General features: G+C 46.3%; 1 protein-coding gene across 1 annotated transcript in view; it reads right to left on the bottom strand.

Moving 5' to 3' along the window:
• Positions 1-27649, bottom strand: part of LOC119963598 (tenascin-X-like) — a 621159-nt gene that overhangs the window by 168324 nt on the left and 425186 nt on the right. The window contains exons 73-76 of the mRNA XM_038792929.1: positions 19642-19781; positions 17749-17881; positions 3597-3736; positions 2730-2862 (exon numbers count right to left, since the gene is read on the bottom strand). Coding sequence (XP_038648857.1) covers positions 2730-2862; positions 3597-3736; positions 17749-17881; positions 19642-19781 — 546 coding nt within the window. The remainder of the gene's footprint in view (positions 1-2729; positions 2863-3596; positions 3737-17748; positions 17882-19641; positions 19782-27649) is intronic.

The raw sequence follows: 27649 nt of genomic DNA, 5'->3' as shown, positions 1-27649 counted from the left end.
GTGAATTTTCGTAAATTATCACTAGTGAATTTGCAGTTTCCCTAGCCATCTCTTTTAGCACTCTGTGACGCATTCCATCAGGGCCAGGAGACTTGTCTACCTTTAGCCCTATGGGCTTGCCCACCACTATCTCCTTCATGATAACAATCATCTCAAGGTCCTCACCTGCCATAGCTTCATTTCTATCAGTTACTGGCATGTTACTTCTGTCTTCCACTGTGAAGACAGACCCAAAAAACCTGTTCAGTTCCTCAGCCATTTCCTCAACTCCTATTATTAAATCACGCTTCTCATCCTCTACAGGACAGATATTTACCTGAAAAGCCCCTAGTTGCTACATTCCGTCGCCTGTTCACTCTTATAATCTATCTTTCTCTTCTTTATAGCTTTTTTAGTAGCTTTCTGTAGCCCCTTAAAGATTTCCCAGTTTTCTAGTCTCCCACTAATCTTTGCCACTTTGGGTGCTTTTTCCTTCAATTTGATACTCTTCCTTATTTCCTAAGATATGCATGGTCGATTTTCCCTCTTTCTACCGTCCTTCCTTTTGTTGGTATATACTGTGAAAAATCGCTTGGAAGGTTCTCCACTGTTCCTCAACTGTTTCACCATAAAGTCTTTGCTCCCAGTCTACCTCAGCTAGCCTTTCTCTCATGCCATTGTAATCTGCTTTGTTTGAGCACAAAACACTACTGTTTGATTTCACCTTCTCACCCTCCATCTGTATTTTAAATTGCACCATACTGTTATCGCTCCTTCCGAGATTATCCCGAACTATGAGATCATTAGTCAATCCTGTCTCATGATACAGAACCAGATCTAGGGCCGCTTGTTCCCTTGAAGGTTCTGTTACATACACTTCTCGGAAACTATCACGGATATATTCTATAAACTCCTCCTCCAGGCTGCCTTGACCGACCTGGTTAAACCAATCATCATGTAGATTAAAATCCCCCATGATAACGACTGTACCATTTCTACATGCATCAGTTATTTCTTTGTTTATTGCCTGCCCCACCATATTGTTACTATTTGGTCGCCTATAGACTACTCCTATCAGTGCCTTTTTCACCTTACTATTCCTAATTTCCACCCAAATGGATTCAACCTTGTCCTCCATTGCACCGATGTCATCCCTTCCCATTGACCGGATGTCATCCTTAAATAACAGAGCTACACCACCCTTACCATCCACTCAGTCCTTCCGATTAGTTTGATATTTATCAAGGACTACTATAAAAGTCCCAAAGGCCTTGCTCACCCCCTCCAAGTCCCCAACTAAGTTCCAATCCCCATCAACCCACTTTCCCTATTTCCCTCGCTGCCTCCCTTTGTCTGAGCTGCTGTGCAATCAACCTCCTGGCCTTTTCCCCATGTACACCGCTTCCTTCACCTTCCTGAGTTCCTCCACTGCCTTTCCTGTAGTTAACAAACTAAATTCTGCCTGCAGCCTCCGGCGTTCCCTCAACAGCCCTGGCTCTGGCGCCTTCACATACTTCCTATCCACTCGTAGGCTCTCTCTTACCAGTCGGTCCTTCTCTGCCCTGTCCATGTTACAGTGCTCACCCCAGTCCAACGCCGGCATCTCCACATCATGGCTGTCCGTCCTGTCACTGTAAGTCTGGATCTAGATCAGCTCCCCTCTCAGCACCGCCTCCAGCGCTTCCCAGACCACCGCTGCTGAGACCTCCCCCGTATCGTTTACCTGCAGGTAGTTCAGCGTCCACTTCCTCAATCTCTCGCAGACCACTTTGTCCGCCAACAGCCCCACATCCAATCTCCACTGTGGGCGGTGCTTACTGTCCATAGTGACCTGCAGGCCCACCCAGTACGGAGCATGGTCCAATATCGTAATTGCCAAATACCCCGTATCCACCACCCTCACCAACAGGGCCCTGCCCACAACAAAGAAATCTATCCAGGATTACACCTTGTGAACGTGGGAGAAGGAAGAAAATTCCCTGGCTCTCGGCTGCCTAAATCTCCACGGATCCAGCCCACCCCCTCCCACCTGCTCCATGATCCATTTCGGCTCCTTTGCCATTGCTGGCACCTTGCCCGTTCTCGAACATGACCGGTCCAGGCCTTGATCAATAACCGTGTTGAAATCCCCACCCATAATCAGCCTGTGCGATCATCCCAGGTTGAGGGTCCCACTGAACTTTGGGAAAGGTTGACAGGGTTTGTTGCTGCTGTTGCACGGTATGAAAATACAACAAAACATTTTTCCCCTACAAAGGTAAAAGTGATGTAAAAACAAAAAAATGCTGAAAATGCCCAGCTGGTCTGGCAACACCTGATGAGGAGAAAAAAAAGTCAACAGGTTTTAAGCAGATGGGAGGTGATTAAAAAAAGTGGGATGTCTGTCAGAGGGTGGAAGGCAGGAGAAATTAAATGACAAAAGAGGTGTCAATGTGGGGAATGTGAAAAGATGTGGCCAGGGGAGGCGTGAATCGCAGAATAATGAGCAGCTGCTGTCTCAAAGCAGAAACAAGAGATAAATGGGTAAAAATCAAAAGATGCAAACGGAAAGGAACCAAAATGGGGCCTGGATAATGATGTAAAATTGTTGAACACGGTGTTGAGTCCAGGATGCTATAAAGCACCTCATCGATAGTTGAGGCGATAGTTGATAGCCATTGTGCTATCCACAATGCTACCGTGCTGCCCCGTGCTGCCCCACGATACCCCAAGGAAGGACAAATGGAGATTTTTATATACTAAAGACTTACATGTACGCTGGGAGGCTGAGACTTCATCACTTTCCTTCTTGTTTGGGTAGATGGCAGTAAGGGTAACATCATATAAGGTGTCAGGATCCAGGTTATCTAAAACCTGGCTTGTCTCATTGCCATTTATAATCATCTGGAAGAATAGGCAGAAAGTGAAGGTCAAGATACGGTCAGTGCATGAAACCAATTTGTTTTCTGCAAACTGATTCCCTTAATTAAATGGAGATGTTTGAATTTAATATCACTCAGGGGGGTCACAAGGACCTTAAAATCCTTTACCAACCCTTGGCTGCATCCACCTTTCCCAATGGCATTCCCTCATGGTCATGTGGAGTATTTCTGGAGAAAATTCAATTGAAGGAATGAACTAATTTGGACTGTTTTGTTCATTACACAAATGCTCTTCTTTGAGTGGGCAACTGAGCCCAACATCTCAATACTAAAGAGCATATGGCCCGTGCGGAAAGCAGTTTTCTGATCACCTTCTAGTACAGTAATTCCATTCAGAAAGAATGTGCTGATGTTTCTGCAGGTTATGGTTTCAAGAGCTCATCCCACCCAATTGAGTTTTGGCCAATCTCCAAATTTTCCAGTCCTGCCCGTGACTTTGCATGTCCCTGTTGGGAATGGAAAATACCTGCTGTTTTCAGTGTGATCATGCCCCCACGACCAACAGAGAATGCAACTCATTAGCAAGTGTGGAAAGGATTACAAGGATGCAATGAAACATCGTTGCTGGAAAGGAGGAACATTTTCAGACATTTACAGATCTGTCTGACAGCGGTTTTGCTTCACACTCGCATGTTGCAAGGCAAATTTAAAAATCAGCTGGAGCTACACAGAAGCAGAAAGTATGGATTTCATCACCTCTTTTTTGTCCCCTCCTGCAGATGGAACCCAGCTGATTCTGTACTGGTCCGCCTCCTCCGATCCATGATCCCAGTCCACCCGGAAACTTTTCCTCGTGATGTCCGAGAAGCGTAGGTTTGATGGTGGTTGGTCAACCGCTGTGTGAGTAGAATGAGACCTTAAATGTACACATGTAGCAGAAAGGTAACAGAGTCTGACAGAGTAGAAATGAGTAGAGGCCATCTGAGCAATGATTTGAGATACTGGTAATGATCGCCAACAACTTGCATTTATAACAGTGCCTTTAATGCAGTAAAATGTCCTGAGGCACTTCAGAACATAGAACATAGAACAGGACAGGCACTTTGGCCCTCCATGTTGTGCTAACCTGTGAAACCATTGTCAAGCCCATCTACACTATTCCCTTATCATCCATATGTTTATCCAATGACCATTTAAATGCCCTTAATATTGGCGAGTCCACTCCTGTTGCATGCAGGGCATTCCGCTCCATTACTATTCTCTGAATAAAGAACATACCTCTGCCATCAGTCCTATATCTATCTCCCCTGAATTTAAAGCTATGTCCCCATGTGCTGATCATTATCATCCGAGGAAAAAGTCTCTCACTGTTCACCATATCTAATCCTCTGGTTATATTGTATGCCTCCATTAAGTCAGCTCTAAACCTTCTTTTCTCTGATGAAACAGCCTCAAGACCCTCAGCCTTCCCTCATAAGATCTTCCCTCCAGACCAGGCAACATCCTGGTAAATCTCCTCTGCACCCTTTCCAATGCTTCCATGTCCTTCCTATTATGCAGCGACCAGAACTGCAAGCACTGCTCCAAATGCAGACGCACCAGAGCTTTGTACAGCTGCAACATGACCTCATGGCTCCGAAACTCAATCTCTCTAGCAATAAAAGATAACACACCAAAGTATCAATAGCACTATCTACCGGAGTGACAACATTGAGGGATCTATGTGCATGGACACCGAGATCTCTCCGCTCATCCACACTACGAAGAATCTTACCATTAGCCCAGTAATCTGTCTTCCTGTTATTCCTTCCAAAATGAATCACCTGACACTTTTCTGCATTAAAGTCCATTTGCCACCTGTCAGTCCAGCTCTGCAGCTTATACTGCTCCCCTGTAACTTGCAACATCGTTCCGCACTGTCCACAACTCAACCGAGTTTAGTGTCATCTGCAGATTTACTCACCCATACTGCTACGCCCTCCTCCAGGCCATTTATAAAAATGAGAAACAGCAGTGGCCCCAAAACAGTTCTTTGTGGTACACCACTAGTAACTGAACTCCAGCTGAACATTTCCTATCAAATTTGTCTTCTTCCAGCTAGCCAATTTCTGATCCACACTGCTATATTACCCTGAATCCCATGTCTCCGTGTCTTCTGCAGTGGCCCACCATGCGGAAGCTCATCAAACTCTTTACTGAAATCCATGTACACCAATCAACTGCTTTACCCTCGACCACCTGTTTGGTCACCTTTTCAAAGAACTCAATAACGTTTGTGAGGCACGACCTACCCTTCACAAAACCGTGTTGACTATCTCTAATCAAATTATTCCTTTCCAGATGATTATAAATTCTATCTCTTCTGAGACTTTCCAAGATATTGCCCACAACAGAGTAAGGCTCACTGGTCTATAGTTACCGGGGTAGTCCCTATTCCCCTTCTTGAACAAGGGGACAACATTTGATGTCCTCCAACCTACTGGCACTATTCCTGTAGGCAAAGATAATATAAAGATCAAAGCCAAAGGCTCCGCAATCTCTTCCCTTAATTCACAGAGAATCCTAGGATAAATCCCATCAAGCTCAGGGGACTTAGGTATTTTCACACTTTCCAGAATTGCTCACACCTCCTCCTTTTGAAACTCAAGTCCTTTAAGTCAAGTAGCCTGTACCTCATTATTCTCCTCAACAACATCGTCGTTTTCCTGTGTGAATACTGATGGAAAAATATTCATTCAGCACCTCTCCTATCTCCTTGGACTCCACGCACAACTTTCCTTGACAGGCCCACATCTTACCCTAGTCATTCTTTTATTCCTCACATACCCATAGAAAGCTTTAGGGTTATCCTTGATCCTACGTGCCAAAGATTTCTCATGTCCCCTCCTGGCTCTTCTGAGCTGTCTCTTTAGATCCTTCCTAGCTAACCTGTAACTCCGAGCGCCCTAACTGAAACTTCACGTCTCATCTTTACATAAGCCTCCTTCCTCTTGACATGTGATTCAACTACTTTAGTAAACCACGGTTCCCTCGCTTGACCACTTCCTCCCTCCCTGACAGGCACATAAGAACTAGAAGCAGGAGAAGGCCACATGGCCCCTCGATCCTGCTCCACCATTCAATGAGATCATGGCTGATTTTTGTTGACTCAGCTCCACTTTCCGGCCCGAACACCATAACCCTGAATCCCTTTATTCTTGACAAAGCTATCGATCTTTCTCTAAAAAAACATTTCATGAAGGAGCCTCAACTGCTTCACTGGGCAAGGAATTCTATAGATGCACAACCTTTTGGGTGAAGAAGTTCCTCCTAAACTCACACCTCAATCTATTTCCCCTTATTTTGAAGCTGTGCCCCCGCGTTCTGCTTTCACCTGCCAGTGCAAATAACCTGCCCACATCTATCCTATCTATTCCCTTTATAATTTCACATGTTTCTGGAAGATCCCTCCTTCATCCTTCTAAATTCCAACGAGTACAGACCCAGACTATGCAACTTCTCGTAATCCAACCCCTTCAGCTCTGGGATTAACCTAGTGAATCTCCTTTGCACAACCTCCAGTCCGTCCTTTCTCAGGTAAGGGAACCTAAACTGAACACAATACTCCAGGTTTGGCCTCACTGACATCTTATACAATTGCAGCATAACCTCCCTAGTCTTGAACTCCATCTCTTGAGCAATGAATGACAAAATTCCATTCTCTTTCTTATTCACCTGTTGTAACTGTAACCAATATTTTCGACTCATGCACGAGTACACCCAGGTCTCTCTGCACAGCAGCATGTTTTAATATTTTGTCATTTAATTAATTATCCTGTTTGCTGTTATTCCAACCAAAATGGATAACCACACATTTGTCAACATTGTATTCCATTTGCCAGACCCTAGTCCATTCACTTAACCGATCCAAATTCCTCTGCAGGCTTCCGGAATCCTCTGCACTTTTTGCTTTACCACTCATCTTAGTGTCGTCTGCAAACCTGGACATATTGCCCTTTGTCCCCAATTCCAAATCATTGAAGCAAATTGTGAATAATTGCGGTCCCAGCACTGAACCCTGAGAGACACCACTAGCTACTGATTGCCAACCAGAGAAACACTCATTAATCCCCACTCTTTGCTTTCTATTAGTTAACCAATCCTCTATCCATGCTACTACTTTACCCTTAATGCCATGCATCTTTATCCTGTGCAGCAACCTTTTGTGTGGCATCTTGCAAAATGTTTTCTGGAAATCCAGATATACCACATCCATTGGTCCCCATTATCTACCGTTCTGGTAGGGTCCTCAAAAAATTCCACTCCATTAGTAAGGCACGACCTTCCCAAAAATGAACCCATGCTTCGTCTGCCCAATGGGACAATTTCCATGCAGACGTCTCACTATTTCTTCTTTGATGATAGATTCCATCATCTTCCCTACTACCGAAGTTAAGCTAACTGGCCAATAATTACCCGCTCTCTGCCTACCTCCTTTTTTAAACAGTGATGTCACGTTTGCTCATTTCCAATCCGCCGGGACCATCCCACTAAATTATCACTAGTGAATTTGCAGTTTCCCTAGCCATCTCTTTTAGCACTCTGTGACGCATTCCATCAGGGCCAGGAGACTTGTCTACCTTTAGCCCTATGGGCTTGCCCACCACTATCTCCTTCATGATAACAATCATCTCAAGGTCCTCACCTGCCATAGCTTCATTTCTATCAGTTACTGGCATGTTACTTCTGTCTTCCACTGTGAAGACAGACCCAAAAAACCTGTTCAGTTCCTCAGCCATTTCCTCAACTCCTATTATTAAATCACGCTTCTCATCCTCTGCAGGACAAATATTTAACAGAAAAGCCCCTAGTTGCTACATTCCGTCGCCTGTTCACTCTTATAATCTATCTTTCTCTTCTTTATAGCTTTTTTAGTAGCTTTCTGTAGCCCCTTAAAGATTTCCCAGTTTTCTAGTCTCCCACTAATCTTTGCCACTTTGGGTGCTTTTTCCTTCAATTTGATACTCTTCCTTATTTCCTAAGATATGCATGGTCGATTTTCCCTCTTTCTACCGTCCTTCCTTTTTGTTGGTATATACTGTGAAAAATCGCTTGGAAGGTTCTCCACTGTTCCTCAACTGTTTCACCATAAAGTCTTTGCTCCCAGTCTACCTCAGCTAGCCTTTCTCTCATGCCATTGTAATCTGCTTTGTTTGAGCACAAAACACTACTGTTTGATTTCACCTTCTCACCCTCCATCTGTATTTTAAATTGCACCATACTGTTATCGCTCCTTCCGAGATTATCCCGAACTATGAGATCATTAGTCAATCCTGTCTCATGATACAGAACCAGATCTAGGGCCGCTTGTTCCCTTGAAGGTTCTGTTACATACACTTCTCGGAAACTATCACGGATATATTCTATAAACTCCTCCTCCAGGCTGCCTTGACCGACCTGGTTAAACCAATCATCATGTAGATTAAAATCCCCCATGATAACGACTGTACCATTTCTACATGCATCAGTTATTTCTTTGTTTATTGCCTGCCCCACCATATTGTTACTATTTGGTGGCCTATAGACTACTCCTATCAGTGCCTTTTTCACCTTACTATTCCTAATTTCCACCCAAATGGATTCAACCTTGTCCTCCATTGCACCGATGTCATCCCTTCCCATTGACCGGATGTCATCCTTAAATAACAGAGCTACACCACCCTTACCATCCACTCAGTCCTTCCGATTAGTTTAATATTTATCAAGGACTACTATAAAAGTCCCAAAGGCCTTGCTCACCCCCTCTGAGTCCCCAACTAAGTTCCAATCCCCATCAACCCACTTTCCCTATTTCCCTCGCTGCCTCCCTTTGTCTGAGCTGCTACGCAATCAACCTCCTGGCCTTTTCCCCATGTACACCGCTTCCTTCACCTTCCTGAGTTCCTCTACTGCCTTTCCTGTAGTTAACAAACTAAATTCTGCCTGCAGCCTCCGGCGTTCCCTCAACAGCCCTGGCTCTGGCGCCTTCACATACTTCCTATCCACTCGTAGGCTCTCTCTTACCAGTCGGTCCTTCTCTGCCCTGTCCGTGTTACAGTGCTCACCCCAGTCCAACGCCGGCATCTCCACATCATGGCTGTCCGTCCTGTCACTGTAAGTCTGGATCTAGATCAGCTCCCCTCTCAGCACCGCCTCCAGCGCTTCCCAGACCACCGCTGCTGAGACCTCCCCCGTATCGTTTACCTGCAGGTAGTTCAGCGTCCACTTCCTCAATCTCTCGCAGACCACTTTGTCCGCCAACAGCCCCACATCCAATCTCCACTGTGGGCGGTGCTTACTGTCCATAGTGACCTGCAGGCCCACCCAGTACGGAGCATGGTCCAATATCGTAATTGCCGAATACCCCATATCCACCACCCTCACCAACAGGGCCCTGCCCACAACAAAGAAATCTATCCAGGATTACACCTTGTGAACGTGGGAGAAGGAAGAAAATTCCCTGGCTCTCGGCTGCCTAAATCTCCACGGATCCAGCCCACCCCCTCCCACCTGCTCCATGATCCATTTCGGCTCCTTTGCCATTGCTGGCACCTTGCCCGTTCTCGAACATGACCGGTCCAGGCCTTGATCAATAACCGTGTTGAAATCCCCACCCATAATCAGCCTGTGCGATCATCCCAGGTTGAGGGTCCTCACTGAACTTTGGGAAAGGTTGACAGGGTTTATTGCTGCTGTTGCACGGTATGAAAATACAACAAAACATTTTTCCCCCACAAAGGTAAAAGTGATGTAAAAACAAAAAAATGCTGAAAATGCCCAGCTGGTCTGGCAACACCTGATGAGGAGAAAAAAAAGTCAACAGGTTTTAAGCAGATGGGAGGTGATTAAAAAAAGTGGGAAGGTCTGTCAGAGGGTGGAACGCAGAAGAAATTAAATGACAAAAGAGGTGTCAATGTGGGGAATGTGACAAGATGTGGCCAGAGGAGGCGTGAATCGCAGAATAATGAGCAGCTGCTGTCTCAAAGCAGAAACAAGAGAAAAATGGATTAAAATCAAAAGATGCAAACGGAAAGGAACCAAAATGGGGCCTGGATAATGATGTAAAATTGTTGAACACGGTGTTGAGTCCAGGATGCTATAAAGCACCTCATCGATAGTTGAGGCGGTGTTTGTCAAACTCTATTGGAATAATGCTGCTGATCAAGGACAAAGAGATCAGCAAGACAGCAAGGCTAAATAAAGGAGATGCAAGCTGAAATGTTGGATACTGACATAAAGAAGAGCGGCTTCACATGTCGGGGTAATGGATTGGGGGTGGGGGAAAGGGATTGAAGTATGTTGGTGCAATGGGTCACTAAATTCAACAGTAGAATTTAGAATTTAGAACAGTACAGCACAGAACAGGACCTTCGGCCCTCGACGTTGTGCCGAGCAATGATCACCCTACTCAAGCCCACGCATCCACCCTATACCAGTAACCCAACAACCCCCATTAACCTTACTTTTTCGGACACTAAGGGCAATTTTAGCCTGGCCAATCCACCTAACCCGCACATCTTTGGACTGTGGGAGGAAACCAGAGCACCCGGAGGAAACCCACGCACACACGGGGAGGACGTGCAGACTCCGCACAGACAGTGACCCAGCCGGGAATCGAACCTGGGATCCTGGAGCTGTGAAGCATTTATGCTAACCACCATGCTACCGTGCTGCCCCAAAACAGATCAAAACAGATAGAAACATATCAAAAAATGTGTTACAGTGGATAATGAAGTTTGAGGAATATTGCGAGTCAATAAGGTAATATTCCATAAACTACGGGCAGGTTTACTGCGGTTGATTATCTTTTCCATGTCACCTTACTTACTTTGTAAAAAATTTTTAGTGCACCCACTTACTGTTTTTCTTCCAATTCAGGGGGATTTAGCGTGGCCAATCCACCTAACGTGCACATCATTGGGTTTGGGGGGTGAAACCCACGCAGACATGGGGAGAATGTGCAAACTCCACACGCACAGCAACCCAGGGCTGGGATTCGAACCCGGCTCAACATGGAACATGGAACATAGAACAATGCAGCAGAGAACAGGGGCTTCGGCCCTCGATGTTGTGCCGAGCATTGTCCGAACGCAAGATTAAGCGATCCCACTCCATGTCATTCTGGTCTGCTCCATGTTCCTATCCAATAACTACTTGAAAGTTCCTAAAGTGTCTAACTCCACTATCACAGCAGGCAGTCCATTCCACACCCTAACCACTCTCTGAGTAAAGAACCTACCTCGGACATCCCTCCTATATCTCCCATCCTGAATCTTATCGTTATGCCCCCTTGTAACAGCTACATCCACCCAAGGTAATAATCTCGAACCCCCTCATCATTTTCTCAACCTCTTATGTCACCTCTCATCCTCCTCCGCTACAAAGAGAAAAGCTGTAACTCCCTTAACCTTTCCTCATAAGACCTATCCTGCAATCCAGGCAGCATCCTGGTAAATCTCCTTTGTACCCTTTCCAATGCTTCCACATCCTTCCTGTAATGAAGTGACCAGAACTGCACACAATGCTCCAAATGTGGTCTCAGCAGGGTGAGGAATAGTTGCAGCATAACCCCGCGGCTCTTAAACTCAAGCCCCCGTTAATAAACGCTAACACACTATAAGACTTCTTCACAGCTCTATCCACTTGAGTGGCTACCTTCAGAGATATGTGGACATGAACTCCAAGTTCTCTCTGTTCCTCCACATTCCTCACAACCCTGCCGTTGACCCTGTTATGGGCATTGAATTTTTTTCCACCAAAATGAATCACCTCGTAATTATCAGGGTTAAACTCCATCTGCCATTTTTCAGCACAGCTCTGCGTCGTATCAATGTCATTGATAAAAATCACAAATAGCAGAACCCAGCACTGATCCCTGTGGTACACCGCTGGTAACTGGTCTCCAGTCTGAAAATTTGCAATCCATCACCACCCTCTGTCTTCTCAGTGCCGCAGTCCCAGTGCTAGCCACTGTGCCACATGCCACCCCTTTCACCTTCAGCAAAACGGTATGGGGCAATATTGTTTCAAATTCTCTGAGAAACAGACATCACTAGTTTAACTTAAATGGATAGCAATCTGCTGATGTCATCCAGTAAAGTTACTTCAGACTGTTAAAATATGTTAGATAAATACAAATATGATTGTTATTTACCTTTGTATAGACAAGTTACGCCCAGGTAGTGGGGAAATGGGGTGAGGCCAATCATTTTTCTATGAGGAATAGATAAGGGGTTGGGGAAGTGGGTCCATCAATAAAAGAGGAGGCAAGTTGAGGGAGGCATAGATTAATCAGGGGTTGGGTTATCACTGCTGCCTCACAGCCCCAGAGAACTGGGTTCAATTCCTGCCTCGCTAGATTGTCTGTGTGGCACTTTTCCGTTCTCTCCGTGTCTTTGTGGGTTTCCTCAGGGTCCTCCGATTTCCTTCCACAGTCCAAAGATGAGCACTTTAGGTGGATTGGTTATGCTAAATAGTCCCAGATGTGCCGGTTACATAGAACATAGAACGATACAGCGCAGTACAGGCCCTTCGGCCCACGATGTTGCACCGACATGGGAAGTCAAAAACTAAAGGCCATCTAACCTTCACTATACCATTATCATCCATATGCTTATCCAATAAACTTTTAAATGCCCTCAATGTTGGCAAGTTCACTACTGTTGCAGGTTGGGCATTCCACGGCCTCACCACTCTTTGCGTAAAAAACCTACCTCTGACGTCTGTCCTATATCTATTACCCCTCAATTTAAGGCTATGTCCCCTCGTGCTAGCCACCTCCATCCTCGGGAGAAGGCTCTCACTGTCCACCCTATCTAACCCTCTGATCATTTTGTATGCCTCTATTAAGTCACCTCTTAACCTTCTTCTCTCTAACGAAAACAACCTCTAGTCCATCAGCCTTTCCTTATAAGATTTTCCCTCCATACCAGGCAACATCATGGTAAATCTCCACTGCACCCGTTCCAAAGCTTCCACGTCCTTCCTATAATGAGGCGACCAGAACTGTACGCAATACTCCAAATGCGGCCGTACCAGAGTTTTGTACAGCTGCAACATGACCTCATGGCTCCGGAATTCAATCCCTCTACCAATAAAGGCCAACACACCATAGGCCTTCTTCACAACCCTATCAACCTGGGTGGCAACTTTCAGGGATCTATGTACATAGACACCGAGATCCCTCTGCTCATCCACACTGCTAAGAATTTTACCATTAGCCAAATATTCTGCATTCCTGTTATTCTTTCCAAAGTGAATCACCTCACACTTCTCTACATTAAACTCCATTTGCCACCTCTCAGCCCAGCTCTGCAGCTTATCTATGTCCCTCTGTAACCTGCAACATCCTTCCACACTGTCTACAACTCCACCAACTTTAGTGTCATCTGCAAATTTACTCACCCAACCTTCTGTGCCCTCCTCTAGGTCATTTATTAAAATGACAAACAGCAACGGCCCCAGAACAGATCCTTGTGGTACGCCACTCGTAACTGAACTCCATTCTGAACATTAGCCATCAACCACCACCCTCTGACTTCTTTCAACTAGCCAATTTCTGATCCACATCTCTAAATCACCCTCAATCCCCAGCCTCCGTATTTTCTGCAATCGCCGACTGTGGGGAACCTTATCAAACGCTTTACTGAAATCCATATACACCACATCAACTGCTCTACCCTCGTCTACCTGTTCAGTCACCTTCTCAAAGAACTCGATAAGGTTTGTGAGGCATGACCTACCCTTCACAAAACCATGCTGACTATCCCTAATCATATTATTAGAACATAGAACATAGAACAGTACAGCACAGAACAGGCCCTTCGGCCCTCGATGTTGTGCCGAGCAATGATCACCCTACTCAAACCCACTTATCCACCCTATACCCGTAACCCAACAACCCCCACCTTAACCTTACTTTTTAGGACACTACGGGCAATTTAGCATGGCCAATCCACCTAACCCGCACATCTTTGGACTGTGGGAGGAAACCGGAGCACCCGGAGGAAACCCACGCACACACGGGGAGGACGTGCGGACTCCACACAGACAGTGACCCAGCCAAGATTCGAACCTGGGACCCTGGAGCTGTGAAGCATTTATGCTAACCATCATGCTACCGTGCTGCCCACTAATATTCCTATCTAGATGATTATAAATCGTATCTCTTATAATCCTCTCCAAGACTTTACCCACAACAGACGTGAGGCTCACCGGCCTATAATTACCGGGGTTATCACTACTCCCCTTCTTGAACAAAGGGACCACATTTGCTATCCTCCAGTCCTCTGGCACTATTCCTGTAGCCAATGATGACATAAAAATCAAAGCCAAAGGCTCAGCAATCTCTTCCCTGGCTTCCCAGAGAATCCTAGGATAAATCCCATCAGGCCCCGGGGACTTATCTATTTTCACCTTGTCCAGAATTGCCAACACTTCTTCCCTACGCACCTCAATGCCATCTATTCTAATAGCCTGGGTCTCAGCATTCTCCTCCACAACATTGTCTTTTTCCTGAGTGAATACTGATGAAAAGTATTCATTTTGTATCTCACTTATATCCTCAGCCTCCACACACAACTTCCCACCACTGTCCTTGACTGGCCCTACTCTTACCCTAGTCATTCTTTTATTCCTGACATACCTATAGAAAGCTTTTGGGTTTTCCCTGATCCTACCTGCCAAAGACTTCTCATGTCCCCTCCTTGCTCGTCTTAGCTCTCTCTTTAGATCCTTCCTCGCTTCCTTGTAACTATCAAGCTCCCCAACTGAAACTTCAAGCCTCATCTTCACATAGGCCTCCATCTTCCTCTTAACAAGAGATTCCACTTCTTTGGTAAACCATGGTTCCCTTGCTCTACCCCTTCCTCCCTGCCTGACTGGTACGTACTTATCAAGAACACACAATAGCTGTTCCTTGAACAAGCTCCACATATCCAGTGTGCCCAACCCTTGCAGCCTACTTCTCCAACCTACACATCCTAAGTCATGTCTAATGGCATCATAATTGCCCTTCCCCCAGCTATAACTCTTGCCCTGCGGGGTATACTTATCCCTTTCCATCACTAATGTAAAGGTCACCGAATTGTGGTCACTGTTTCCAAAGTGCTCACCTACCTCCAGATCTAACACCTGGCCTGGTTCATTACCCAAAACTAAATCCAATGTGGCCTCGCCTCTTGTTGGCCTGTCAACATATTGTGTCAGGAAACCCTCCTGCACACATTGTACAAAGAACGACCCATCTAATGTACTCAAACTATGGGCGCGATTCTCCCAGAGAGGGAGAAATCGTAGGGTGGCGTCAAATCCGGGCGGGTTTGACGCCAGCCCCCCCCCCTCCCCGACCGGCAACCGATTCTGGTCCCCGGTCGGGGCTAGCATGCCGCCGCCGTAAACTCCGGCATCGCGGGCTTAACGAATTTCGTTAAGCCCGCTTGCCAGAGTTTGCGCCGGCTGACGCGTCATTTGACGTCAGCCGCACATGCGCGGATTGGAAGACTCCAACCCGCGCATGCGCGGATGACGTCATCGCGCATTTGCGTGAAACCCGCGCATGTGGTGATACAGCGGGGCGGTGGAGGGACAAAGAGTGCGTGGGCATCGGATCCGCTGCCCGCGATCGGTGCCCACCGATTGTGGGCCCATGGCGTGGTACTGCCGTGCCAATCGGTGCCATGGTTTTAAAAATCGGCACTTTACGGCCGTTTTTACGAACGGCCAGACCAGGTGTGTTTGCCGTTCGTAAAAACAGCCGTAAAGGGCTGGGAACTCGGCCCATCGGCCAGCTGAGAATCGCTGCTGGCCGTAAAAAAACGGCGGCAGCGATTCGTATCGGGAGTCGGGCGTGGGGGGGGGGGGGGGGGGGGCGGAGAATAGCGGGAGGGCGTCAGACTAGCGTGGCCGTAACATTTTACGAGCCACGCTATTCTCCGCACCGTCGTGAGTGCGGAGAATTGCGCCCTATATCTTTTCCAGTCAATATTTGGAAAGTTAAAGTCTCCCAGAACAACTACCCTGTTACTTTCGCTCTTTTCCAGAATCATCTTCGCCATCCTTTCCTCTACATCCCCAGAACTATTAGGTGGCCTATAGAAAACTCCCAACAGGGTGACCTCTCCTTTCCTGTTCCTAACCTCAGCCCATACTGCCTCGGAAGAAGAGTCCCCATCTAGCATCCTTTCCGCCACCGTAATACTGTCCTTGACTAGCAGCGCCACACCTCCCCCTCTTTTGCCCCCTTCTCTGAGCTTACTAAAACACCTAAACCCCGGAACCTGCAACAACCATTCCTGTCCCTGCTCTATCCATGTCTCTGAAATGGCCACAACATCGAAGTCCCAGGTACCAACCCATGCTCCCAGTTCCCCTACCTTATTTCGTATACTCCTGGCATTGAAGTAGACACACTTCAAACCACCTACCTGAACACTGGCACCCTCCTGCAAAGTCAAATCTGTGCTCCTGACCTCTATACTCTCAACCATCCGTACCCCAAAACTACAATCCAGGTTCCCATGCCCCTGCTGAATTAGTTTAAACCCCCCCAAAGAGCACTAACAAATCTCCCCCCCCAGGATATTGGTGCCCCTCAGGTTCAGATGTAGACCATCCTGTCTATAGAGGTCCCACCTTCCCCAGAAAGAGCCCCAGTTATCCAGAAATCTGAATCCCTCCCGCCTGCACCATCCTTGTAGCCACGTGTTTAATTGCTCTCTCTCTCCCAATTCCTCATCTCACTATCACGTGGCACGGGCAACAACCCAGAGATAACAACTCTGTTTGTTCTCGCTCTGAGCTTCCATCCTAGCTCCCTAAAGGCCTGCCTGACATCCTTGCCCCCTTTCCTACTTATGTCGTTAGTGCCAATGTGGACTACGACTTGGGGCTGCTCCCCCTCCCCCTTAAGGACCCGGAAAACACGATCCGAGACATCACGTACCCTTGCACCTGGGAGGCAACATACCAAACGTGAATCTCTCTCGCTCCCACAAAATCTCCTATCTGTGCCCCTGACTATTGAGTCCCCAATTACTAATGTTCTACTCCTTTCCCCCCTTCCCTTCTGAGCAACAGGGACAGACGCCGTGCCAGAGGCCCGTACCCCATGGCTTACGGGGGTGCTTCAGGGAGTGGGCAGGGGAGTGGGTCTAATTAGGTTCCTCTTTCAGAGGGTCGGTGCAGACACGCTGGGCCAAATGGCCTCCTTCTACACTGTCGGAATTCTGTGGATTTATAGTTTTATCTGGCTGAAGGTGCAGTATGGCCCAGGAATATTGGACACAAGCAGGCTAGCCAATGAAGCCAATAGATACACTTTGCAACAGCAGAAGCAGAGAATCCAGGGGAACATACTAATCCCACACCCCATCCTGAAGGACATTGTGATCTGCTGCACATCACAATATGCAGCATGTGCTTTCCATGTCACTTTGTCCTCTTTTCAATATTTGAAGCTAATTGCTAAAATCATAGAATAGATCATAGACTTTTACAGTGCAGAAGAAGGACATTCGGCCCATCGAGTCTGCACCGGCTCTTGGAAAGAGCACCCTACCCAAGGTCAACATCTCCACCCTATCCCCATAACCCAGTAACCCACCCAACACTATGGGCAATTTTGGACACTAATGGCAATTTATCATGGCCAATCCACCTAACCTGCACATCTTTAGACTGTGGGAGGAAACCGGAGCACCCGGAGGAAACCCAAGCACACACGGGGAGGATGTGCAGACTCCGCACAGACAGTGACCCAAGCCGGAATCGAACCTGGGACCCTGGAGCTGTGAAGCCATTGTGCTATCCACAATGCTACCGTGCTGCCCCGTGCTGCCCCACGGTACCCCAAGGAAAGACAAATGGAGATTTTTATATACTAAAGACTTACATGTACGTTGGGAGGCTGAGACGTCATCACTTTCCTTCTTGTTTGGGTAGATGGCAGTAAGGGTAACATCATATAAGGTGTCAGGATCCAGGTTATCTAAAACCTGGCTTGTCTCATTGCCATTTATAATCATCTGGAAGAATAGGCAGAAAGTGAAGGTCAAGATACATAAGAACATAAGAACATAAGAACTAGGAGCAGGAGTAGGCCATCTGGCCCCTCGAGCCTGCTCCGCCATTCAATTAGATCATGGCTGATCTTTTGTGGACTCAGCTCCACTTTCCGGCCCGAACACCATAACCCTTAATCCCTTTATTCTTCCAAAAACTATCTATCTTTACCTTAAAAACATGTAATGAAGGAGCCTCAACTGCTTCACTGGGCAAGGAATTCCATAGATTCACAACCCTTTGGGTGAAGAAGTTCCTCCTAAACTCAGTCCTAAATCTACTTCCCATTATTTTGAGGCTATGCCCCCTAGTTCTGCTGTCGCCCGCCAGTGGAAACAACCTGCCCGCATCTATCCTATCTATTCCCTTCATAATTTTAAATGTTTCTATAAGATCCCCCCTCATCCATCTAAATTCCAACGAGTACAGTCCCAGTCTACTCAACCTCTCCTCATAATCCAACCCCTTCAGCTCTGGGATTAACCTAGTGAATCTCCTCTGCACACCCTCCAGTGCCAGTACGTCCTTTCTCAAGTAAGGAGACCAAAACTGAACACAATACTCCAGGTGTGGCCGCACTAACACCTTATGCTATTGCAACATAACCTCCCTAGTCTTAAACTCCATCCCTCTAGCAATGAAGGACAAAATTCCATTTGCCTTCTTAATCACCTGTTGCACTTGTAAACCAACCTTCTGTGACTCATGCACTAGCACACCCAAGTCTCTCTGAACAGCGGCATGCTTTAATATTTTATCGTTTAAATAATAATCCCGTTTGCTGTTATTCCTACCAAAATGGATAACCTCACATTTGTCAACATTGTATTCCATCTGCCAGACCCGAGCCCATTCACTTAACCTATCCAAATCCCTCTGCAGACTTCCAGTATCCTCTGCACTTTTCGCTTTACCACTCATCTTAGTGTCATCTGCAAACTTGGACACATTGCCCTTGGTCCCCAACTCCAAATCATCAATGTAAATTGTGAACAATTGTGGGCCCAACACGGATCCCTGAGGGACAGTTCAGTGCATGAAACCAATTTGTTTTCTTCAAACTGATTCTCTTAATTAAATGGAGATGTTTGAATTTAATATCACTCAGGGCGTCACAACGACCTTAAAATCCTTTACCAACCCTTGGCTGCATCCACCTTTCCCAATGGCATTCCCTCATGGTCATGTGGAGTATTTCTGGAGAAAATTCAATTGAAGGGATGAACTAATTTGAACGGTTTTGTTCATTACACAAATGCTCTTCTTTGAGTGGGCAACTGAGCCCAACATCTCAATACTAAAGAGCATATGGTCCGTGCGGAGAGCAGTTTTCTGATCACCTTCTAGTACAGTAATGCCATTCAGAAAGAATGTGCTGATGTTTCTGCAGGTTACGGTTCAAAGAGCTCATCCCACCCAATTGAGTTTTGGCTGATCTCCAAATTTTCCAGTCCTGCCCGTGACTGCGTGTCCCTGTTGGGAATGGAAAATACCTGCTGTTTTCAGTGTGATCATGCCCCCACGGCCAACAGAGAATGCAACTCATTAGCAAGTGTGGAAAGGATTACAAGGATGCAATGAAACATCGTTTCTGGAAAGGAGGAACATTTTCATACATATACAGATCTGTCTGACAGCGGTTTTGCTTCACACTCGCATGTTGCAAGGCAAATTTAAAAATCAGCTGGAGCTACACAGAAGCAGAAAGTATGGATTTCATCACCTCTTTTTTGTCCCCTCCCCCAGATGGAACCCAGCTGATTCTGTACTGGTCCGCCTCCTCCGATCCATGATCCCAGTCCACCCGGAAACTTTTCCTCGTGATGTCCGAGAAGCGTAGGTTTGATGGTGGTTGGTCAACCGCTGTGTGAGAAGAATGAGACCTTAAATGTACACATGTAGCACAAAGGTAACAGAATCTGACAGAGCAGAAATGAGTAGAGGCCATCTGAGCAATGATTTGAGATACTGGTAATGATCGCCAACAACTTGCATTTATAACAGTGCCTTTCATGCAGTAAAATGTCCTGAGGCACTTCAGAACATAGAACATAGAACAAGACAGGCACTTTGGCCCTCCATGTTGTGCTAACCTGTGAAACCATTGTCAAGCCCATCTACACTAATTCCTTATCATCCATATGTTTATCCAATGACCATTTAAATGCCCTTTATATTGGCGAGTCCACTCCTGTTGCATGCAGGGCATTCCGCTCCATTACTATTCTCTGAATAAAGAACCTACCTCTGCCATCAGTCCTATATCTATCTCCCCTGAATTTAAAGCTATGTCCCCATGTGCTGATCATTATCATCCGAGGAAAAAGTCTCTCACTGTTCACCATATCTAATCCTCTGGTTATCTTGTATGCCTCCATTAAGTCAGCTCTAAACCTTCTTTTCTCTGACGAAAACAGCCTCAAGACCCTCAGCCTTCCCCCATAAAATCTTCCCTCCAGACCAGGCAACATCCTGGTAAATCTCCTCTGCACCCTTTCCAATGCTTCCATGTCCTTCCTATTATGCAGCGACCAGAACTGCAAGCACTGCTCCAAATGCAGACGCACCAGAGTTTTGTACAGCTGCAACATGACCTCATGGCTCCGAAACTCAATCTCTCTAGCAATAAAAGATAACACACCAAAGTATCAATAGCACTATCTCCCGGAGTGACAACATTGAGGGATCTATGTGCATGGACACCGAGATCTCTCCGCTCATCCACACTACCAAGAATCTTACCATTAGCCCAGTAATCTGTCTTCCTGTTATTCCTTCCAAAATGAATCACCTCACACTTTTTTGCATTAAAGTCCATTTGCCACCTGTCAGTCCAGCTCTGCAGCTTATCTATGTCCCTCTGTAACTTGCAACATCGTTCCGCACTGTCCACAACTCCACCGAGTTTAGTGCCATCTGCAGATTTACTCACCCATACTGCTACGCCCTCCTCCAGGCCATTTATAAAAATGAGAAACAGCAGTGGCCCCAAAACAGTTCTTTGTGGTACACCACTAGTAACTGAACTCCAGCTGAACATTTCCTATCAAATTTGTCTTCTTCCAGCTAGCCAATTTCTGATCCACACTGCTAAATTACCCTGAATCCCATGTCTCCGTGTATTCTGCAATGGCCCACCATGCGGAAGCTCATCAAACTCTTTACTGAAATCCATGTACACCAATCAACTGCTTTACCCTCGACCACCTGTTTGGTCACCTTTTCAAAGAACTCAATAAGGTTTGTGAGGCACGACCTACCCTTCACAAAACCGTGTTTACTATCTCTAATCAAATTATTCCTTTCCAGATGATTATAAATTCTATCTCTTCTGAGACTTTCCAAGATATTGCCCACAACAGAGTAAGGCTCACTGGTCTATAGTTACCGGGGTAGTCTCTATTCCCCTTCTTGAACAAGGGGGCAACATTTGATGTCCTCCAACCTACTGGCACTATTCCTGTGGGCAAAGGTAATGTAAAGATCAAAGCCAAAGGCTCCGCAATCTCTTCCCTTAATTCACAGAGATTCCTAGGATAAATCCCATCAAGCTCAGGGGACTTAGGTATTTTCACACTTTCCAGAATTGCTCACACCTACTCCTTTTGAACCTCAAGTCCTTTAAGTCAAGTAGCCTGTACCTCATTATTCTCCTCAACAACATCGTCGTTTTCCTGTGTGAATACTGATGGAAAAATATTCATTCAGCACCTCTCCTATCTCCTTGGACTCCACGCACAACTTTCCTTGACAGGCCCACATCTTACACTAGTCATTCTTTTATTCCTCACATACCCATAGAAAGCTTTAGGGATATCCTTGATCCTACGTGCCAAAGATTTCTCATGTCCCCTCCTGGCTCTTCTTAGCTGTCACTTTAGATCCTTCCTAGCTAACCTGTAACTCTCGAGCGCCCTAACTGAACCTTCACGTCTCATCTTTACATAAGCCTCCTTCTTCATAGAACATAGAACATAGAACGATACAGCGCAGTACAGGCACTTCGGCCCTCAATGTGCACCGACATGGAAACAACTAAAGGCCATCTAACCTACACTATGCCCTTATCATCCGTATGCTTATCCAATAAACTTTTAAATGCCCTCAATGTTGGCGAGTTCACTACTGTTGCAGGTTGGGCATTCCACGGCCTCACCACTCTTTGCGTAAAAAACCCACCTCTGACCTCTGTCCTATATCTATTACCCCTCAATTTAAGGCTATCTCCCCTCGTGCTAGCCACCTCCATCCGCGGGAGAAAGCTCTCGCTGTCCACCCTATCTAACCCTCTGATCATTTTGTATACCTCTATTAGGTCACCTCTTAACCTTCTTCTCTCTAACGAAAACAACCTCAAGTCCATCAGCCTTTCCTCATAAGATTTTCCCTCCATACCAGGCAACATCCTGGCATGTTGACATGTGATTCAACTACTTTAGTAAACCACGGTTCCCTCACTTGACTACTCCTCCCTCCCTGACAGGCACATAAGAACATAAGAACTAGAAGCAGGAGCAGGCCACATGGCCCCTCGATCCTGTTCCATCATTCAATGAGATCATGGCTGATTTTTGTGGACTCAGCTCCACTTTCCGGCCCGAACACCATAACCCTGAATCCCTTTATTCTTGAAAAAGCTATCGATCTTTCTCTAAAAAAACATTTCATGAAGGAGCCTCAACTGCTTCACTGGGCAAGGAATTCTATAGATGCACAACCCTTTGGGTGAAGAAGTTCCTCCTAAACTCACGCCTCAATCTATTTCCCCTTATTTTGAGGCTGTGCCCCCGCGTTCTGCTTTCACCTGCCAGTGCAAATAACCTGCCCACATCTATCCTATCTATTCCTTTTATAATTTCACATGTTTCTAGAAGATCCCTCCTTCATCCATCTAAATTCCAACGAGTACAGACCCAGACTATGCAACTTCTCGTAATCCAACCCCTTCAGCTCTGGGATTAACCTAGTGAATCTCCTTTGCACAACCTCCAGTCCGTCCTTTCTCAGGTAAGGGAACCTAAACTGAACACAATACTCCAGGTTTGGCCTCACTGACATCTTATACAATTGCAGCATAACCTCCCTAGTCTTGAACTCCATCTCTTGAGCAATGAATGACAAAATTCCATTCTCTTTCTTATTCACCTGTTGTAACTGTAAACCAATATTTTCGACTCATGCACGAGTACACCCAGGTCTCTCTGCACAGCAGCATGTTTTAATATTTTGTCATTTAATTAATTATCCTGTTTGCTGTTATTCCAACCAAAATGGATAACCACATATTTGTCAACATTGTATTCCATCTGCCAGACCCTTGTCCATTCACTTAACCAATCCAAATTCCTCTGCAGGCTTCCGGAATCCTCTGCACTTTTTGCTTTACCACTCATCTTAGTGTCGTCTGCAAACCTGGACATATTGCCCTTTGTCCCCAATTCCAAATCATTGAAGCAAATTGTGAACAATTGCGGTCCCAGCACTGAACCCTGAGAGACACCACTAGCTACTGATTGCCAACCAGAGAAACACTTATTAATCCCCACTCTTTGCTTTCTATTAGTTAACCAATCCTCTATCCATACTACTACATTACCCTTAATGCCATGCATCTTTATCCTGTGCAACGACCTTTTGTGTGGCATCTTGCCAAATGTTTTCTGGAAATCCAGATATACCACATCCATTGGCTCCCCATTATCTACCGTTCTGGTAGGGTCCTCAAAAAATTCCACTCCATTAGTAAGGCACGACCTTCCCATTTATGAACCCATGCTTCGTCTGCCCAATGGGACAATTTCCATGCAGACGTCTCACTATTTATTCTTTGATGATAGATTCCATTATCTTCCCTACTACCGAAGTTAAGCTAACTGGCCAATAATTACCCGCTCTCTGCCTACCTCCTTTTTTAAACAGTGATGTCACGTTTGCTCATTTCCAATCCGCCGGGACCATCCCAGAGTCTAGTGAATTTTGGTAAATTATCACTAGTGCATTTGTATTTTCCCTAGCCATCTCTTTTAGCACTCTGTGACGCATTCCATCAGGGCCAGGAGACTTGTCTACCTTTAGCCCTATGGGCTTGCCCACCACTATCTCCTTCATGATAACAATCATCTCAAGGTCCTCACCTGTCATAGCTTCATTTCTATCAGTTACTGGCATGTTACTTCTGTCTTCCACTGTGAAGACAGACCCAAAAAACCTGTTCAGTTCCTCAGCCATTTCCTCAACTCCTATTATTAAATCACCCTTCTCATCCTCTACAGGACAGATATTTACCAGAAAAGCCCCTAGTCGCTACATTCCGTCGCCTGTTCACTCTTATAATCTATCTTTCTCTTCTTTATCGCTTTTTTAGTAGCTTTCTGTAGCCCCTTAAAGATTTCCCAGTTTTCTAGTCTCCCACTAATCTTTGTCACTTTGGATGCTTTTTCCTTCAATTTGATACTCTTCCTTATTTCCTAAGATATGCATGGTCGATTTTCCCTCTTTCTACCGTCCTTCCTTTTTGTTGGTATATACTGTGAAAAATCGCTTGGAAGGTTCTCCACTGTTCCTCAACTGTTTCACCATAAAGTCTTTGCTCCCAGTCTACCTCAGCTAGCCTTTCTCTCATGCCATTGTAATCTGCTTTGTTTGAGCACAAAACACTACTGTTTGATTTCACCTTCTCACCCTCCATCTGTATTTTAAATTGCACCATACTGTTATCTCTCCTTCCGAGATTATCCCGAACTGTGAGATCATTAGTCAATCCTGTCTCATGATACAGAACCAGATCTAGGGCCGCTTGTTCCCTTGAAGGTTCTGTTACATACACTTCTCGGAAACTATCACGGATATATTCTATAAACTCCTCCTCCAGGCTGCCTTGACCGACCTGGTTAAACCAATCAACATGTAGATTAAAATCCCCCATGATAACGACTGTACCATTTCTACATGCATCAGTTATGTCTTTGTTTATTGCCTGCCCCACCATATTGTTACTATTTTTTGTCGCCTATAGACTACTCCTATCAGTGCCTTTTTCACCTTCCTATTCCTAATTTCCACCCAAATGGATTCAACCTTGTCCTCCATTGCACCGATGTCATCCCTTCCCATTGCCCGGATGTCATCCTTAAATAACAGAGCTACACCACCCTTACCATCCACTCAGTCCTTCCGATTAGTTTGATATTTATCAAGGACTACTATAAAAGTCCCAAAGGCCTTGCTCACCCCCTCTGAGTCCCCAACTAAGTTCCAATCCCCATCAACCACTTTCCCTATTTCCCTCGCTGCCTCCCTTTGTCTGAGCTGCTGTGCAATCAACCTCCTGGCCTTTTCCCCATGTACACCGCTTCCTTCACCTTCCTGAGTTCCTCTACTGCCTTTCCTGTAGTTAACAAACTAAATTCTGCCTGCAGCCTCCGGCGTTCCCTCAACAGCCCTGGCTCTGGCGCCTTCACATACTTCCTATCCACTCGTAGGCTCTCTCTTACCAGTCGGTCCTTCTCTGCCCTGTCCGTGTTACAGTGCTCACCCCAGTCCAACGCCGGCATCTCCACATCATGGCTGTCCGTCCTGTCACTGTAAGTCTGGATCTAGATCAGCTCCCCTCTCAGCACCGCCTCCAGCGCTTCCCAGACGACCGCTGCTGAGACCTCCCCCGTATCGTTTACCTACAGGTAGTTCAGCGTCCACTTCCTCAATCTCTCGCAGACCACTTTGTCCGCCAACAGCCCCACATCCAATCTCCACTGTGGGCGCTGCTTACTGTCCATAGTGACCTGCAGGCCCACCCAGTACGGAGCATGGTCCAATATCGTAATTGCCGAATACCCCGTATCCACCACCCTCACCAACAGGGCCCTGCCCACAACAAAGAAATCTATCCAGGATTACACCTTGTGAACGTGGGAGAAGGAAGAAAATTCCCTGCCTCTCGGCTGCCTAAATCTCCACGGACCCACCCCACCCCCTCCCACCTACTCCATGATCCATTTAGGCTCCTTTGCCATTGCTGGCACCTTGCCCGTTCTCAAACATGACCGGTCCAGGCCTTGATCAATAACCGTGTTGAAATCCCCACCCATAATCAGCCTGTGCGATCATCCCAGGTTGAGGGTCCCACTGAACTTTGGGAAAGGTTGACAGGGTTTATTGCTGCTGTTCCACGGTATGAAAACACAACAAAACATTTTTCCCTCACAAAAGACAAGGTAAATGTGATGTAAAAACAAAAAATGTGAAAATGCCCAGCTGGTCTGGCAACACCTGAAGAGGAGGAAAAAAAGTCAACAGGTTTTTAGCAGATGGGAGGTGATTAAAAAAAGTAGGAAGGTCTGTCAGAGGGTGGAAGGCAGGAGAAATTAAATGACAAAAGAGGTGTCAGTGTGGGGAATGGGACAAGATGTGGCCAGAGGAGGCATGAATCACAGAATAATGAGCAGCTGCTGTCTCAAAGCAGAAACAAGAGAAAAATGGGTTAAAATCAAAAGTTGCAAACGGAAAGGAACCAAAATGGGGCCTGGATAATGATGTAAAATTGTTGAACACGGTGTTGAGTCCAGGATTCTATAAAGCACCTCATCGATAGTTGAGGCGGTGTTTGTCAAACTCTATTGCAATAATGCTGCTGATCAAGGACAGAGAGATCAGCAAGACAGCAAGGCTAAATAAAGGAGATGCAAGCTGAAATGTTGGATACTGACATAAAGCAGAGCGGCTTCACATGTCGGGGTAAAGGATTGGGGGTGGTGGAAAGGGATTGAGGTATGTTAGTGCAATGGGTCACTAAATTCAACAGTAGAAACAGATCAAAAAATGTGTTACACTGGATAATGAAGTTTGAGGAATATTACGAGTCAATAAGGTAATATTCCATAAAATACGGGCAGGTTTACTGCGGTTGATTATTGAGGCACTCTCAATTACGACGCGAAAGTTAGGTCAGTAATCAAAGGCTTTAATAAGCATTGAACAATGGCAGCATCCATGAGAAGTGTGCTCGCAAAATGGAGTCTCATCTTAAATACTGTTTCCCAGGTGGCGTAGCCAGAGGCGGAGTCCCCCAGGGTTCCAAACCTCTTAATGGGGCAATGCCAAGCCTCTTAAAGGGGCAAGGTATTCCGATCATAACATTCACCCCCTGTTTAAAAAAAACACATAGTCCGTCGGGGATGAAGTGTTTTTAAATTATAAGTTCAGTCTTTGTGGTGGTCTGATAGTCCGTGTTGACTTTCGCCGCTCCGGTGGTGGCGCCGTGGATGCGGTCAGTTCCGATGGTGTTCTATCCGGGAGCACGGTTGACTGAAGCTTTGTCCGCCTTGGAGAGGGGGGGTATCAGGAGTGATTAGTGTGGTCGGTGTCGGCTGGGGGGCAGGGGGCGCTATGGAGGGGGCGCTGTCGAAGTCGGAGTTCGGTGTAGGGCCGGGAGCGTCGGTAGAAGGGGGGGGGGTCGGTGGGAGGATCGGTGGAGTCGGTGGGAGAGCCAGCGGGTGCCAGGTCTCGCAGGGATACTGTATCCTGCCTGCCGTCGGGGTGCTCGACGTAGGCGTATTGAGGGTTTGCGTGCAGCAGGTGGACCCTCTTGACTATTGGTTCCGTTTTATGGCTCCTCACATGCCTCCGGAGTAGGACTGGACCCGGAGACGTCAGCCAATGTGGAAGCGAGACTCCAGAGGTGGACTTCCTGGGGAAGACAAACAAACGATTGTGAGGGGTCTCGTTCGTGGCCG

This window comes from Scyliorhinus canicula, chromosome 3, assembly GCF_902713615.1.
Source record: "Scyliorhinus canicula chromosome 3, sScyCan1.1, whole genome shotgun sequence".
Taxonomy (NCBI): Eukaryota; Metazoa; Chordata; class Chondrichthyes; order Carcharhiniformes; family Scyliorhinidae; genus Scyliorhinus; species Scyliorhinus canicula.
This window is presented reverse-complemented; position numbering and strand designations above follow the sequence as displayed.